The 17,157-nt window shown below is 40.4% G+C and overlaps 1 protein-coding gene across 2 annotated transcripts in view; it reads right to left on the reverse strand.

Annotated features, from left to right (window-relative positions):
- The window catches only part of GUCY2F (guanylate cyclase 2F, retinal), a 267,791-nt gene that overhangs the window by 131,647 nt on the left and 118,987 nt on the right, over positions 1-17,157 (reverse strand). For both annotated transcript variants that reach the window (XM_078685977.1, XM_078685978.1), the window contains exons 6-10: positions 16,980-17,076; positions 14,652-14,795; positions 9,680-9,760; positions 4,456-4,632; positions 54-210 (exon numbers count right to left, since the gene is read on the reverse strand). In XM_078685977.1, the coding sequence (XP_078542103.1) occupies positions 54-210; positions 4,456-4,632; positions 9,680-9,760; positions 14,652-14,795; positions 16,980-17,076 (656 nt within the window). The remainder of the gene's footprint in view (positions 1-53; positions 211-4,455; positions 4,633-9,679; positions 9,761-14,651; positions 14,796-16,979; positions 17,077-17,157) is intronic.

The raw sequence follows: 17,157 nt of genomic DNA on the forward strand, positions 1-17,157 counted from the left end.
TACCACAAGGGGAGAATGTGCGGGCTGTCAGTGGTGTGAGAAGAGGAACATACCTTGTGCTAGAGCCTCGTTATGTGGAATTCGCTGCGCCTGTAACACCTCGTTGTACCCGTAGTCTGTAATTTTCAAAACAAAGCGTCCATCCACCACGCAGTTACCAGACTTTAGCCTCCCGTGGGGGAACTTTCTGTGGTGAAGGTATTTCATGCCCTGCAAAGAATGTTAAACACAAAAAAAAAAAAAATTCTACTTATGCTACAAAATGATTATGGGTAGTGAGGGGGGTCATGTCGCGGTAGGTATAAGTAGCATCTGTTTCTGCCCCAATCTCTTGTTTAAAGTGTGAGAGTTTGTAAGTAAACCATCAGGAAATCTTTCTGTGACAAGGATCAAATGACAGACATTGTTTGGGGAAGGCCCACCTCATTTAGGATGGACATCTGACACAATGTAGACCCATTTTCCCCCTGTCTGGGACTGCTATGAAAGTATTGTGCACAAAAAACGTAAAAATGTTCCCTTATGCTGAGAGAAAACTCACAATGTTGTGATTGGATAGTGTTAGGGCAAGGGTTTCCATTGACTGAAGGGGTCACCCGATTACTACGGCAATAAAAGTCCAGGCTTAGGGCGTCTCAGCCCGGACGTCGAGGCTAAGGGAGGAGAGGACAAGGGCAGTTGCCTGTTTGAGCCTGTAGGACGGAGAGGGCAGGGCAGTTGCCTGTTTGAGCCTGTAGGGCGGAGAGGACAAGGGCAGTTGCCAGTTTGAGCCTGTAGGGCGGAAAGGACAAGGGCAGTTGCCTGTTTGAACCTGTAGGGCGGAGAGGACAAGGGCAGCTGCCTGTTTGAGCCTGTTGGGTGGAGAGAACAAGGGCAGTTGCCTGTTCAAGACTGGTCAGGATCAGGGCCAGAAATGTTGCCCATGTTCCCATTCAGTAGTACCCACCCACAATTTATTTTCACTATAGATATGTACCTATGCTTTGTATAAACCTGTAAAATAATGATGTTGTTTAAAAAAGAAAAAAATCATCTTTGGTCTACATGTACTTGTTTCCATTGTGCATCTATGTACCTCCATGTACTTGGATCTGTGTGTCTGCTACTTTTTCTCCTGAAAAAGCAGATTGAATGCACTACCCTATTTCTCATCCTCTACCTTTATCAATATCTTTAATCTACATATACTTACCTCCTTTATGCATTTATATACTTTCAATGTACTTATGGATCTATATATTTATCACTTTCTTCTAATTTGGCATTTCCAATACACTACCCTATTTCTCAGCCTATACTTTTCTCAATATATCTTCTAGCCCAACTTTCTGACTCATCTCAAACTATTTTCTACTACTCTTTCCAATGCACTACCCTATCTCTCACCCTATACATCTATCAATATATCCTCTACATCCACTCTCTCATTTATCCCAAACCCCATACTACTACTATGATAACCCAAAATAACCCTTTCTAGACTCTTTCCTACTCTACTCCTCCTTGCATCATCTGACACTTCTTTTACTATACCGATCCCTCAAAACAAACCTCTCAACTCTTCTGTCTGACTGTTCCCCTTCAAAAAAAACTTTTTACTCATACAAAAGCCTCTTCCTACTGCTATGACTTAAAAAAAGAAAAAACTGAAAAAAATCCTTCACTCTTCTATCCCTCAATCAAAATAACAAACTAACATGTTCACTTCTCAAATTCCATATTCCACCATACTAACTCACCACTAATCCTGTATGTGTTCCTGAGTGGTTAGCTACTCGCCAATAAAGCGTTTTAACACCCCATCAGGGTTACAAGCTCTATATAAATGCAAAAAGTTTCCCCTTTTCTAGCCCTCCCCAACCCTTCTCAATCCAAATAACTGAATAACATATCCACCACACAATGTAATTTCCTGTTTCACCATACTAATTCAACACTAATCCTTATGGGTTTAGTAGTGTGCTGCTCGCCAAAAAAGCGCTTCAAAACCCCATCAGGGGTAGCAAGCGCTATATAAATACAAACCTCTTTTCCTCTTCTATCCCGCCACCTACCCTTCTCTATCCAAATAACTGAATAACAACGCCACCACTCAAATTACTTCATATTTCACTATACTAATTTTCAATCACTTATCCTTTATGGTTTCCGGGGTCGGGTGCTACTTGCCAGAAAAGCACTTAAAAACCCATCAGGGGTAACAGGTGCTATATAAATGCAAACCTTTCTTCCCCTTCTATCCTTAGGCTATCCTTCTCACTCCAAATAATTGACTAATATTTATCACTCAAATTACTTTCAAATTTCACAATACTAATTCACCACTAATCCTTCATGGGTTTCCGGAGTAGCGTGCTTCAACACCCCATCAGGGGTAACAAGCACTATATAAATACAAACCTTTTTTCCTCTTCTATCCTTCAGCTATTCTTCTGAATCCAAATAACTGACTAACCTATCCACCACTTAAAATGTACTTGCATGTTTCACTATACTAATTCAACACTAATCTTCTATGGGTCCAAGAGTAGCGTGCTACTCGCAGAAAAAAGCGGTTCAACGCCTGGTCAGGGGCAGTAAGCGCTATACAAATGCAATTACCATACCATACCATACAATACAATACAATGCACCACAGAAATGTATTTTCTGAAAAAAATACCCACACTTTGGAGCAGCCCGTCATTCCTCTATTGCATGGCAACAACTCATGTTTTATTTTTTTACCAAAGTGACTTCTATCATGGCTATAGGAGAAGCTTTGCTGAAAAAACATACAAAACCATACATACAAAACCATACTAGACAGCACAGCTTTTACCAGACAATTATTTGAGCCTCACTAGAAATGGGCTCTGGCTCCACCCACATGTTGGAAACCAGTAGTACATGTTTTGATTGGACAGAAGTTGTGTACTTCCACAAAAAAAAGCTTGCCCTGCACCAGCTGTGATAATTTTGTTTATTTATCCAGCGACCTGAGTTTGAACTTTCAGGGGCACACACATGACCTTGTAATGCTGTAAAAGTGTCTTAGAGTACTAGATAATTTATGGTGTTTTTCTATGGCGGCAGAGCAGAAGGGAGAAGGGGATTCATCTACCTACATTTACCTATGTTTAGTTCTGGCTTGACAGCACAACTGTCACCTGACATTTTAACATGACCTTTTAACCTACACCAATACTACTGTACAGTTCTCTGCTTCCAAACAAATACATATTCATTCCCATGCTTCACATTACCATACAACATTATTTTAAAGCCAGACCTATTGGAATTATCAATGCCTTTCTTGTCAGACTATATGATCCATCATCACTTTTAAACTATAATATTTTCATAGCAGCATGTTACAGCAAAATAGAGTTACATTCATCAGAGATTCAGACAGCCTCCTGTGTCTGCCCCTCCATTCATCTAGATTGCATCACATGATTCCCAGGAGGATTTATGGTGGGTTGCTACAACAAGGGTCTGTTTTGCTCCTGCAGATGAATACTGCTTCCAGGTGTAGTGGCAAACCCTTAAGGAAATATATAGCACTGGAATAAAGGAGTTCAGAATTGCATGTACCAGGAAAGACCATGCAAATGTTGCTGCATATGGCTGGTCATGTGCGCTATGTTCGCTGGACAAAATGGCAGTCATGGCTGCTACCCATACTACGTGGTAGGGCAGTGTGGGGATAGCGTGGGGAAAAATAAAAAAATTAAAAAAATTACACTTACATTCTGCTCCTGCACTGCGCCTCACTGCTCCTCTGCTCCCGGCACAGCAGTTCCCCTGAGCTCATGAGCCACGCAGTCCTGGTGCTTCTCTCATGCTACTACTCCCAGTATGAGAGAAGCGCTGGGATTGGGCAGAGCAAGGACTGCGAGCCTGAGCTCTTGAGCCCTGCAGATATCTTCAAGGAATAGCTCAGAGATATCCAAGTGGGCATGTCGGTTTGGCTGGCAAACCGACATGTGCACTTTCAGTGCCCATTACTTCTCTTCCCCCTGCTGGTGACGATGCGACCTGGACCTGTCCTGACTCGGACTTGACAGACTCAGCACACTCGGCTAAGTCAATCAAAAATAAAATGATAATAAAAGTGTTTTATTATCATTTTATTTTTTCATTTTCTTTCTTTAAGCAGTGGGGCAACACACCTTCGCCCTAGCAGAGGAGCCGCCCCTGCAAAATGGGTGTTGCATTAGAAAGTGTACATGGCTACTTTGGGTTCTCATTGCAGCTTTTTTTAATATTACAGCACAGAATTCTATTTATTTATGTTTTGAAGAAATCCGACATGTCGACGTGTAGTCGCTTCCTCCAGCCTCTCTCTCCATTTTCTGCAAATTGGTCCAAGCAAGTATTGTAGCCCACATGTTCTTTGCCTTTGGCTAATTTAATCACTTTTGCATGAATTTTCAAACAAACATGCATTAGAGCACCCAATACACAGCTTACCTTAATTAGGTCTAGAAGAAGGGAAGATTTGAACATCCAGTCTAACTTGACGTCGTCATTTCTAAGCAGGTCCTGCAGGCTTCCTCGCGAGCAAAACTCAGTCACAACGGCAAAGACCCCGCAGTCATGGAAGAAGCCCAAGAAGGGATTGACATTCTCATGGCGCATGTCTTTCATCTGTGGAGCAGTAAGAAGGAAAACTGGGAGTTTGAAACATGCTTGAAGAAGATGATGCAGCAGAGATGCTCTCAAGTTAAACCATTCTGGTCCAAAGTGTCAGACTGCCATTTTATTAAAAGAATGTGTCATCTCGAAGATATGTTCATAGTACCCAGGGCAAGCATACCCACTTGTAGTCTTTCACAATGTACAATGTTACAATTCAGAGGAGTATTTTCATCAATTATTTCATTATTTATTCTTATTCTTATTATTATTATATATAATTTATTATTATTATTTATTTATCCTCATTATTTGCGGATGTAATACCGCATGCGTTAAATTCTGGTCCTGTTGGGTGCAATAATTATTGAGTCCAGTATTAATCAACATACCGAATTCTGCATCTTTGAATGGAGGACAGTGCAATAATACAGCAGAATTTCCTGTTCCAAGCAGCCAGGTTTGGACTATTTCTCCCAGAAATCCCACTAGGGTTTACATAGTGAAAGTATTTTGGGAGAAAAGTGTTGCTTTTTCTTATTATTTGCACTTTGACAAGTTTACATGCATGTGTACTTAAGGGTATAATTGTAGGCCTGAAGCCATGTTTTTCCTTGTCAGCCTAGTGGATCGCATAATATGTGCTGCAGTTCAGAGGTGACATTTAACTTTCTAAGTTATTGGTGTGTTTTCCTACACCGTATTCTCCAGGCCTAACGTAAAGGTTAGAGGGTTCTGAGCTCATACACTTCGGACAACAGTGCCCCAATGTGCAAAATAAAAAATCCATTAATAGCTATCAGCAAAATATGGGGATTACCATGCATAAGGGACATTTTCAAACACAAATGCTATATATCATAACTCCCTTACCGTAGACCATCCCATAACATATACATACCAAAACCTACCCTACTACACCATTGAAACCTTCTGATTTTCCATGATTTGCAAATCATCAGCAAAAGTGAATTTTCTAGCCCTTTTAGGGTCTTAGAAAACAAAGCCCTCCTCACAGAGGTCCAGAAGTGCAGGACATATTAATCAGTGCCTTAAAAGAGGTCCATATTGAGCCATGAAAAATAATCATGTTAGAGAACTTTATTATTCATTTAAAAAACCCAACCCATCCTTTCACTAGTAATTTTAACAAGTCATTTGACTGTTTTAATTTGGTTATGAGCACCTTCCACCCATCACATATCAAGGATCATGCACTAGATGTCGCTTCTTTGTCATCCATTTCTCTTGTCCCTCTTACTATTCCCTAGGTGAATCAATTCATTATCCCTTTTATATGTTGGCTCTAAAATGGTGGCTCACCATTTTTTGTCAGACCAGACAAAGTTACGTAACTCAAAAGCAGTCTCAGATGAGTTGAGAGACCAGCCACTTTTGCCTTTTACTGAGGTTTCTGATGCTGTGTGCACTATGAGTGCTATGTGAGTCTTCTCATTAGAGTTTTCAGTTATCTCGGCCAAATACTGATAATAGTAGTTATTTACAACAATTTGTCTCATTTTCTGACCAATACCTTTTCAAACTTATGAGTGAGTGAGTGTAAAGCTACTGGTTCACCTAAAGACAGACCCTTTGTCTGCCAGAATCTTTAAGGAGCTGTTGCTGTTGGATTACTCTTTTCCAGAAGCCATGATTAATGCCTCTTTATCATCAGAAAGGGTACCTCATGTCTCTAGTTCACCTCTGTAATACTGCTATTAATGAGACCATCATTATATTCTGATGACCACTCAAACTCCTGCCACATTTCACAGCAGCCATGTGTGGCAACGTTGTTGGAAAAAGCAATCTTCCACCAGGCACCAGCTTTTGTTGATGCCAACAAACTATTGCATTCCCTTCAAGTCGAGTTTCAGCCAGACAGAACCACAGAAGTGCAGGTTCTCTCTGCCCTGGACTATCTGTGCCAGGATGCCAATGACAACACCCCTGCAGCACTTGAATTTGTTGGATCTGTCAAAAGCCTATGTTACTGTAAATTACCTTATTATTTTGAGGACTCTTTGTATTGACAGCAAGACATGGGAATGGTTGTGTAATTTTCTTTCTGACAGGTTGTCCCAAGTAACCATGGGAGCGCATCCATCTTTAATCCCACTCAAATAATAGCAGACTCCTTCATGGATCAATACTTTCCCCATTATAATTTAATCTTTATGTGGCTTCACTGGTGGCTGAGCTCATCCAGTCACATGGCTTTGTTCTCTTTATATATACTGATAAAATTCAGATCATACTAAAGACCTTCAATGCTCCTAATGGAGTGGCAACCACACTCTTTGACTGTTTAGCTCAGATTGAATACTGTATGTTTAGCCATCATGTAAAGTTGAATAACACTAAGACAGAGATTATCTGTCCTTTAAGAGTTGCTCCTGGAATCTTCTGTTTTGGCCTGCCACATTGGGCTCTAGGCCAACGCCAGTAATTTGTGTACAAAACCTGGAGGCGAAATTTGACTCACCTTTGTCCCTAGGTGAGTAGATTAAAGCTGTGGCCAGCTCTTGTTTTTAGCTTTGAACTTTGAAGACGCTTTAATGTGTGCTCTTTTTTGCAGAAGGTGTTCATCTTCCATGCTATCATATCAGCTTGGCTGGATTAATGCAATGCTGTATATCTTGAGCTGGCTGATTATTTGATTCTCACCCTTGAATTGGTTAAAATAAATCTTCGGTTGGTGGTGGGCCTTAAAGCTCAAGATAAACAGCATTGCAATAATCCAGCCACATGATCTGGGTCTATCCACTGGCTTCATGTTAAGAGTATTGTTTTCAAATCGCTGACTTGTTCATAAAGTGTCTACTCATCAAATGGTTCCGCTCTTAAAAATCGGTTCAGCACACCTCTCGGCCATTAATCAGGCCATGTATTGTGATGGCAATGACCCGGTATATGGAATGGACAGGTGGCTCTTGCCGGGCGGGAACTTTGAAGCGGCCCTGTATTCTAAACCTGGCAGGTACCAGCTAACTGAACCAACCAAATACTCAGTCCAAATATGACACACAGTGCAACGTAACTTGGGATGGGCTGACACTCTAACTATGGCTACCCCGCTATGGGTTTCGCAACTATTGGGCACCTTGAACCGAAGCAAAGGGTTCCGTATTTGGGACTTAATTGGGATCTCCCATATCAGAGACCTATGGGGATCCGAAGGAGTTGTGTCCTTTGCCTCACTCCAACATACATACGAGCTTGCTCAAACAGAATATTTCAGATACCTGCAGGTCAGGCATTCTCTGCAATCCAACATTCCACCAGGAACTATGCACCCGGACTCGTCCCCCATGGAGGACAGACTGCTGGACGGCCACCTATCCGAGCATGCCATTTCACTCACATATAAAAAGATTATCAATAACTCCCCGGACATATTGCAACCCCTTAGAGGGAAGTGGGAGGCAGAAGGGTTGGAAATAGATGAGGAGGAGTGGAGGAGTGCTCTAGCGTCCCCTAGGGAAGTGGCCATATCGGCCAGACTTAGTCTCATTCAGCTTAAAATTCTCCACCGAGTCTACATCTCGGGACTAGATTGCAATTGATGGGTCGAGGTGAGGACAGGCTCGGCAGGAGGAGATGTGGAAGGAGGAGGACGTTTTTCCATATACTGTGGGATTGTCCAGTGCTCCAGCCTTATTGGCGCTGAATACATAGGTGCATGCAAGAAGTGTGGGAGGTGGAGCTAAGAGTTGAGGCAAAGAGGTGTATCCTGAACATTTGGGAGCTCACAGATCTGCTGCCCCGTGGGGATTCGCAATCGCAAAGAGAAATATAGCTAGGCTATGGGGGGCAGAGGGACCGCCGAAACTGGGTGCATGGAAAGAGGACATGGACTGGTGCATGCTCCAGGAGAAGACAGTCTATGTAGCCAGGGGATGCCCCCGAAAATGGTCTGCATGGAATGAATACAGGGGCCATATATGTGAATCCCCCCAAAATACCCAAATTGACGAACCGCTCGCACTGTAGAATGTTTAAATAATGAACGGTAATGAGTATTCTGAAATGTATATTGTTAACGTGCTCTAATTTCTAGAGGTACAACTGTATGTATTGTATTGCTTAACTGTGACGATCACCTCTGTTCTCTGCAACGTTAATAAAAAAGAATTTTAAAATAAATAAAAAAACGGTTCAATTGTTATCATTCTTCTTGGTCTCTGAGATCTAGTGAACAATCCTTGTTGGTGATCCCATCTTTCCATCGCTCATCACTCAGAGGCCAAGATCTTTCTATTTCTCCAGCACAACAATGAAACTAACTGCCTATGCATCTCACAGAGGAGACAGGTCTCCTTAGATTTAGGAAAGGCTTGAAGACTTGGCTATTCCCTCAAAAATCTTAATTAGGGGCCAATGGCTGTTGTCCATCATCCTTGGAGTTGTGTACTGTTCTAGACTAGTTGGTTAGGCTCCTGGATATCCCTATGAAGGTGACATGGCATGCTTTATAAATGCCACAATCATAACATTACATTTGTATGAATTGATATTCCTTAACACAAAATGACAGCCATGACAAGTATTTTAGTTTATGAGGAAACTATACCTCACCCACCCAATTAGAGGCCTTTCGGCTTCACTAAGCAATAACTTCATGCCCTACTACTGAATAGTAACGGGTGTCAAGTACTATGTCTGATGCATGAAACCCTTGTGGGCTTCTCATTCTCTGTCATTGAACCAGTATGACTACCGGTCTCTTGAAAGTAAATGTGTCATTAGAGGATTTTGCATAGTTGCTGATTGTTTATATCTAATATCAATCACAGTTTAGCACTATTCCCCCTTGATTTCGATAAAGACTGCTGCAAAATATAGAATGTCCCAGCATCTGAAGCCACTTCTATCTTACCCCCTTTTAATTTTGTGAGATAACATCGGGAATGATCACCACAATAAATGTAGACGACATTGGAAAGAGGTGAACATTTTTGCCCATCTGTGCTGCTTATTATTAGTGGAATGATGACAATGGTCAGTTATGTACATGTGGCTCATTTTTCAAAGTCTTATATCGTATAACAAAACTTACCATTTCAAACACATCACTTGTGCTTGGTTTAATGACTCCAAAATTCCCAGAAGGAAACTTTTTCATCCAGACCCAGTCACCCTAAAATAAATGTAAATGAATTATAGATAGTCAGGCAATATGAATACAAGTATTGCAGAACTGTACGCCAAGTACAATATTAATATGCATTATGATATAAGAATATAGTATTATACAACATAATCTAACCATGTTATATGGTTCTTCAGTGTCATAACAAACTATTCACATTGGAGGAAGGACGGCAGGAGGTGGTGATGTGATGCCCATATAATGTTGCTCACATCAGGATATCCTTAATAATCCTCCTTCTAGTCGTGTCCTATTTCCTCAACCATTTTTCTCCTTTCAAATTACATGAACTGCCAACAAAACCTAAAAATGTCACAGTCTTACCTATTCTCACTCCTTGATGTTTTCATGCCTGTCTGTCCATCATTCCTACTTGTCTAAGTTTCAAATCCCCTTTTCTTGAAGGGCAATTGTTTTATTTTACTTTTTTATATACTGCATCTTGCAATGAAGAGATATCCTACAGCTATATATTGAGAGAAACTCTCTTAGAAAGAACAAGGAACTAAACGCTTATACAACCTATACTAGGTGTGGCAGAGAATAGCACGGTTATGAGATGTACGATGTATTGGATGGTTATGAAGAACAGATAGAGGAGTTAGAGGCTACTACAGGGAGGATTTAGTAGGATGCCGGGAGGGAAGAAGACTGAAGATGAATAAAATACATGGTAGGACCAATAGGACTGTAGGAAAAGGAGTACCAGAAAGAGGATAAGCTTTATTAAATGAGTAGTAAAGATGAAGTAGAGTTTGTTAATCCTACTTTTTAGGGAACACCAGACAGTTGCTGTTTTTGAAAAAAACACTTCCGGTTGCATTAACTTTCTCTCTTCTTTTTGAAGTGGTTTATGCATGATGAATTGTGTTAATGAGTTGGTGCTTGTCATGCTTGTGAGCCGAACAAAATAACATTTTCAATGCAGCACAATGTTCCCTCTTAGGGCCCAATTAGGATGTCGGATGGACCTGAGTCCGTCTGACATTGTTTGGGAACTGGGACCGACCAACCTACTGTTGTCAGTCCCAACCCAGCAATTTGGATGCACCCGGACACTGTTCGGTCGCATTCCTATTCTTTATAATGGGAGCATGCATTCCGATCGGAATGCATGCTCTCACTGTAAGGAGCTGAGGTGCAGTTCATCCCTGCACCCTTGGGACACACCTCAAGGTGCCTGCCACGGGGTGCAGGCATCAACAGGAGGTATGGTGCCCCCTTGGCAGCCATCTGGAGGCCTTGCACCCATGGGGACCCTCCACGGCTCCCCCATAGTCGGATTGCCACAGAAAGGCTGCTGTAATCTGCCATCATAATCCCTCGGGCGGAAAGAGCAGCCCGAGGGATTAATGGAGGCTTTGCGAATGGCCTCCAACGGGCTCAGAGAGCCCGTTGGAGGCCATTGGGAAATCCATGTCGGATGGGGTCAGTCGGAAAGGAATCCGAACAGCCGATTACGATGCTGTGCATGTTTTTGTATTGCAAAGATATATAGGGCCTGATTCAGATATCGACTGATGGGTTACTCCATCACAACGGGTACAGATATCCTGTTCGCCAAAATATAAATCTCATAATATCCTACGGGATTTATATTTAGATGGGCGGGATATCCGTCCCCGTTGTTACTGAGCAACCCGTCTGTCTATAGGTAAATCAGGCCCATAATCATTGAAATCAACCTATAATACTAATTTAAACTAATACTGACCTCACAGACACAAGCTAGCACCTACGAAATGTAAACTAATATCTGTTCATTGATTCAATTAAGATTAGATCTCTGATCTAAAAGAAGTTAGCTAGATTCTCGAAAATGTGTAAATATTGAACTGAACGCTTATTGCGTGGGTCGAATATAGATTTCCAAAGTTAAAGTATTGCTAAATGTTTTCAGGAGTACTCCTTCCAATATTTTGTATTTTCCCACTTGCAAATAGTGTACATGTGCACATATGAAAATACTATTGCATGGGTGAAATTGTCTTTTTTTAAATTCTCTTGCCAAGATAAAGAAAAAGAAAAACTAGACTCAGGGAAAATTTAAATTACAACAGTATTATTCATGTAATTTTGGGAATTGTGGGTTACATTTGTTATGTGAATATCCTGAAACTATACAATTATACCACGCAATTATGCAATGCTTGCTAAAAGATTCTCCCCCGAGAGCATGGAAACAATGCAAATGACCAGAACACGAGTGATTGTCGCTCACAATACTCATGCTTTTTTCCACATTTTCTTGCAACTGCACCCACGCATTTCAAAATGAATGTGATGATGCATTTTGTACTAAAATATAGCGCCAAATGCTTTTCTCATGATAATGTGTCATTTTGTCCAAAAAAATTCAAATTGCGTGAAATCAAATCACACACATTTTGTATATGCCTAAACCTTCATATACACCTTGCAAGATACAGTTGTTCCAAAAACATTCCCACCTACGAAGGCTATACTCACCCCCTTGTAATGAGTGAATCATTGGCTGTGTCTAAGGTGTGAATGGGTCAGAACAAAAACAAGTGTTGTTCTTCAAAAATATGGACTTGGGATGACTCTTCTATATAAAAACCATATATTTCGTACATAACTGATGCATTGATGGACCACTATACTTATAGTTGAGAAATATCCTTTACCACGAAAGTTTTACAACGCGCTACCATTACCACGCAGGTTTTACAACGCAAGTCGTTACAACGACTTGCGCTGGAGGGCGCTGTAGGATAGGAAATAGGTTAATTTGCTATCCAACTCCTTCCCTACTATCCACGGGGACTGGAGTTGGAATAGTAAATTAAACTATTCACTATCCAGCGCCCCCCAAAGGAAGTCGTTGTAACCACTTGCGTTGTAAAACCTGCGTGGTAACGGTACGCGTTGTAAAAGCACGCATTGTACCATCATAGTTCAGCTACAGCACATGTGAAATGTACAGAACAATTACATTTTAGGCAATATCTGGAGACAGCAAGAGCATATAATATATGTGGGAAATGTTCATATTAGAAGTGATAGAACATGTGTTCCATTTGGCACCCTGGAATTAACTGAGCTATACGTTCAGTTCTTGGAAACTTAAACATTTTAGAGGCCAAAACTATACATCAAAGAAATGTAAACCACACTGCTACAGAAGGAGGGACAAGCACATGTAATGAAACAGAGAATCAAAACCATGCATATGGTAAATTTTAGATTATTCCGATTTGCCCATCAAACGTATGACATTGAGTATGTGCACAACAGTTTACATATCACATGAAAATGAATAACACATATGCGAAAACAAATCAAAAATCAATTGTAACACTTGTATTACATAATAATAATGACAATAATAATTTAAATAATACATATAATAATAATATTCTATTATAAAAAATACATTTGAAGTCAAGCTTGAAGCCTGCATATGTGTTCTGTAGCAGCGTGCAGACTATGTGGTTAATGTAAATTAAATATGGTTATATGTTTTAGCACTTTAAAATGTATCCTGAATCTCAAAAAAGTCAGAAGTCTACATTGTTGAGCTGTTAAGGTTTTCAGCCTTGAGGCTTTCTTTTTGGAATTCGAAATGATTTCCAGGCAACATTCATAAACCTGCCATATCCCCAGGTGTTCAGGTTCCTGAGAAGCCTTTCTGAATTCCACTTTAGTGTGCAAGAAAATAGACACGTAGGGCCTTTTGATGTGAAATGAAATGAAATGAAAGTGAAATGATGTGAAATACTCTTGTAGAACTTCTGAATTCCAGAAGTAAATCTTTATTTTCCAGGTGGAAAACATTTTTCCCCATCTCCCAAACCACAGCCCTTTTCTCCCACCATATTTAATGGTTTCCATACGAAGGCTCGAAATGGATTTACTCATGCCTTCGTAGGAGTAAAGCTGTGGCCTTTTCCAGGTTAAGAACAGGTCTAAGAAGAGCATGTGAATTCCATCAATCGAATAAGTTAGTGCATGTTCAAAACCTGAGAAGCTCTGCTATGCCAACTGTTAAAATGATGAATACTCCAAATCAGATGAATAAAATAGTAGATTTATTGTAGATCAGTATCACAGCACCTACATTTTCACCTTCTTCCACTGGTCAGCTAACTCCTACTGAATCCAGTCTTTCACAGAATAACATTCCATGATGTCATAACACCAGAGCAGTATTCTACAACAAGCATAAGTAAGTTACAACACATCTCCCTTTCTAGGTATAAAAAGAAAATAACTTAACCTAAAGAGAGACACTAGAAAAAACAAACAAAACTAACTTAATTCATAATCTTTAAATTTTAAAGGCATTTTCCTAGATCTAAGGGAAACTCTCGAAGAGGACCCCAATACATTCTCAGTTGGACATGTTTCTACGGATGCAGAATCACGTTGTTTCAAGTCATCTTTAAATCGTTCCATACATTTTACCAATCTTGACATACTCCACATACATCCTGTATTGACTTTCACCACATTTCTTTTAATAGACACAATTGTAAAAGGACCGATAAAGGTACTCATTCCATTCAATGTGTGCCTCGGATTTTTCACAAAAACTCTGTCCCCCACATTCCATTTCTTGTTCTTCACATTCATCTTAGAATCATACTACTCATATCGAAATCATTCTGCTAGAAAATCCACGTGTGCATTCAGAAAAAATACCTTCTGAGAGAAAAAGCATATTTTTGAGTGTGAGTCGAATCTACATATGCAACGAGAATACAGATTTAGCAATGTGTGGAATGGTAACATTTAATTTAGAAATGAAGACTGCATTTTAACATTATACATGGGTAAAACAGCAAGATAGGGAACATATTGAAGTTTGCAGCATCATGTGGGTGTATAAGATGTATAATCAGCTGCCGCGCCCCACCTCATAGACGGCCACATTTGAGTTTTCAAGGGTAGCAGGGGTGAGGCTCTTTACTGAATATGACCTCATTGGTGACCTGATGCTTCTACCATCTGACACTCCCTGGCCGCTTCCACTGGCCCGGCTTCCATCACTGCTCGATTTCTGTAAGTGAAGAGAAGAGAAGGGTCATCTGCAATGGTGTGTTCCCTCACATACAAGAGCCATATCCAGGTGGGCACATTTCCTGGTTCCTCACAGAAAATACTGTCTCTCAAGGCATTCCATACAATTATTCTGAAATTGCGACTGTTTGCTCAGCCTTTATAACTTTTACTTCCCAAAAGTAGTGATTGTTAAAATGTTATGAAACAGACTTTATATATTTATCCTTATTACCTTTTATATGGTGTTAAAAGGTGTCTATATGCAAAAACTATTTTTTCCACAAACAATCCCATGCTGTTTCCAAGTTAAAAAGAGCAAATTATTAACTTAAATCTAATAACAACATGTATCTGGGTTTTTTTTAAACTTAGGTTTTGTTATAGAAAAGCGTAGTATTTTTTTAATGAAGACTTTTGGTGAGCTTAGAATTAGCTTTATCAAAATGACGTTGTAGCTGCTGAAAAAGTTATAAATATCACACACAAATTTTCACATAGTCTTTTTTTCTAAAGGTAGGTCTAAATAATTAAAGACTTGAAAAGTAACTTTAGAAAAAGAACAAAGATTCTTTTTTTACATTTAAACAAAAAATATTAACACTTAAGTAAATTCGGACATTTTAAAAAGCTTTAAGCCTTAATAAAAATGTATAAAAGTTACCAATGGTTGTAATTGCACTTCCAGTGGCCAGAAAAGTGTCACCTAGATTCAACCCCTCTTAATGCGGGATGTCCATAATTCATCAAGCAAGACAAAATTCCTTACCACAGACTAATTCTCCTGTCGTATCAATGTACATCTTAGAGACAATGGGCTGCTAAGGATGTGTGCTTGAAGAATTTGAATCAGGCCACTGAGGTTTCCAGAACTTCTTCCTTTCTCCAACTTAAGCAAAGGATCACGCTCTGTTTAATTCACAAAGGACCTCTATTTCGAGCTGCCGGTAGCATCACCCTCGGGGCATATACCCTGCCATGCAACTATATCTCTGTTGGTGTGTCTGAGCCCAGAACTATCACATCAGCAATCTTCAAGCCCGATAGTTCTGGGCCCCAAGACGTCTGTCCTGAACTTCCCCACTGAGCTGCAGGGGTTGCTGGCAGATGTTGCAACCTGCCCTTGCCTGCATCTCACAGTCTTCAGCTGGGTGGAGCAGGAGAAGAAGGTCTTGTTAAACTTAAAGGAAACCTGTCCTCCTATAGCCGGATGCCTCTCTGTCAACCCTACGACATGGAACAGTCCCCCCCCCCGCATCATTTACCAATTGTTTCAAGCAGGTGCTTAATGTTCTTGAAGGAGGAAAAACCTTCAAAACTGGACCCGGTGCTCCAGTTCTGCATGTTATTCTCCAATCCAGAGGGTAAACTTGTAATCACATATTCTCACTGGGAAATACCACCACTGTTAATTCTGGTCCTAATATCTACCTGTGGAGATAACAGATAACTCATAATGGAGCTCAAAGTTTTCCTTGACTGCAACCTTTCCTGCGTAATAAAATGCTTTTTTCCCTACAGATCTTGTAGGTCAGTGCCTTCAGACTTGCTCTTCCTTCTGCTGATTTGATGCATCAGGTGTGAAGATTGTTCATTTAGATCGCTAGGTCCAAAGCTTTGGAATGACCTTTCATTGCAACGACAGTGTATACAAAGTCACCTGCTTTTTGGTCATGAAGTCCTTCCTGTTCTACTAAACTCTTTCTTTCTCCAGTTCCACGAAAGTTCACAAAGTTTATTTTAGTTCCTGTCTGGTGTTTTCTTTTTGGAGCCACCATGCTGCCACAGTGTGAATGCAGTACTATATAACAATATATGAAATCATCTGGCTTTGCCTTGGTTTTTTGTCTGACTTGGTTTAAGGAGAGCTAACTCACTGAGTATGGCACGCATACAGTTCGGGGAAGACTTGTTACAGACACACACAATCTTTTTTCAGGAAGAGAACTACTTCTACATGAGTTGGGGTAACACCAGGACTATTTCTTTAAGGCTACTAAAGTCAACTGTCTGGAGCTGAAGTAGGTATGTCCTCAAGTGAAAGACTCTCAGGCATATTTGGTCACTCATGGACCACTGTTGGGTGGGATGGCTGATTCTGGTTTCAGTCAAACGTTTTAACACGTTCAAGATCTTGGGTCTTATTGAATAGCTGGGACCCACTCAATACGCGAGAACACCTTACCTTCATACTTAACTGTGGGTTGATGAATGTCACATCATCCAACGTCAGCAGAATTTTGTTAGGTCCTCTAACTAACTTTATTTTGTTTATTCGACGTCTGAAATATAAAAGATATAAGGCAAGACACAGCATCATTAATTTGAATCAATATTGTTCTTTGGGAGAAATAACAGCTTTA

Source organism: Lissotriton helveticus, chromosome 4_1 (genome assembly GCF_964261635.1).
Source record: "Lissotriton helveticus chromosome 4_1, aLisHel1.1, whole genome shotgun sequence".
NCBI lineage: Eukaryota > Metazoa > Chordata > Amphibia > Caudata > Salamandridae > Lissotriton > Lissotriton helveticus.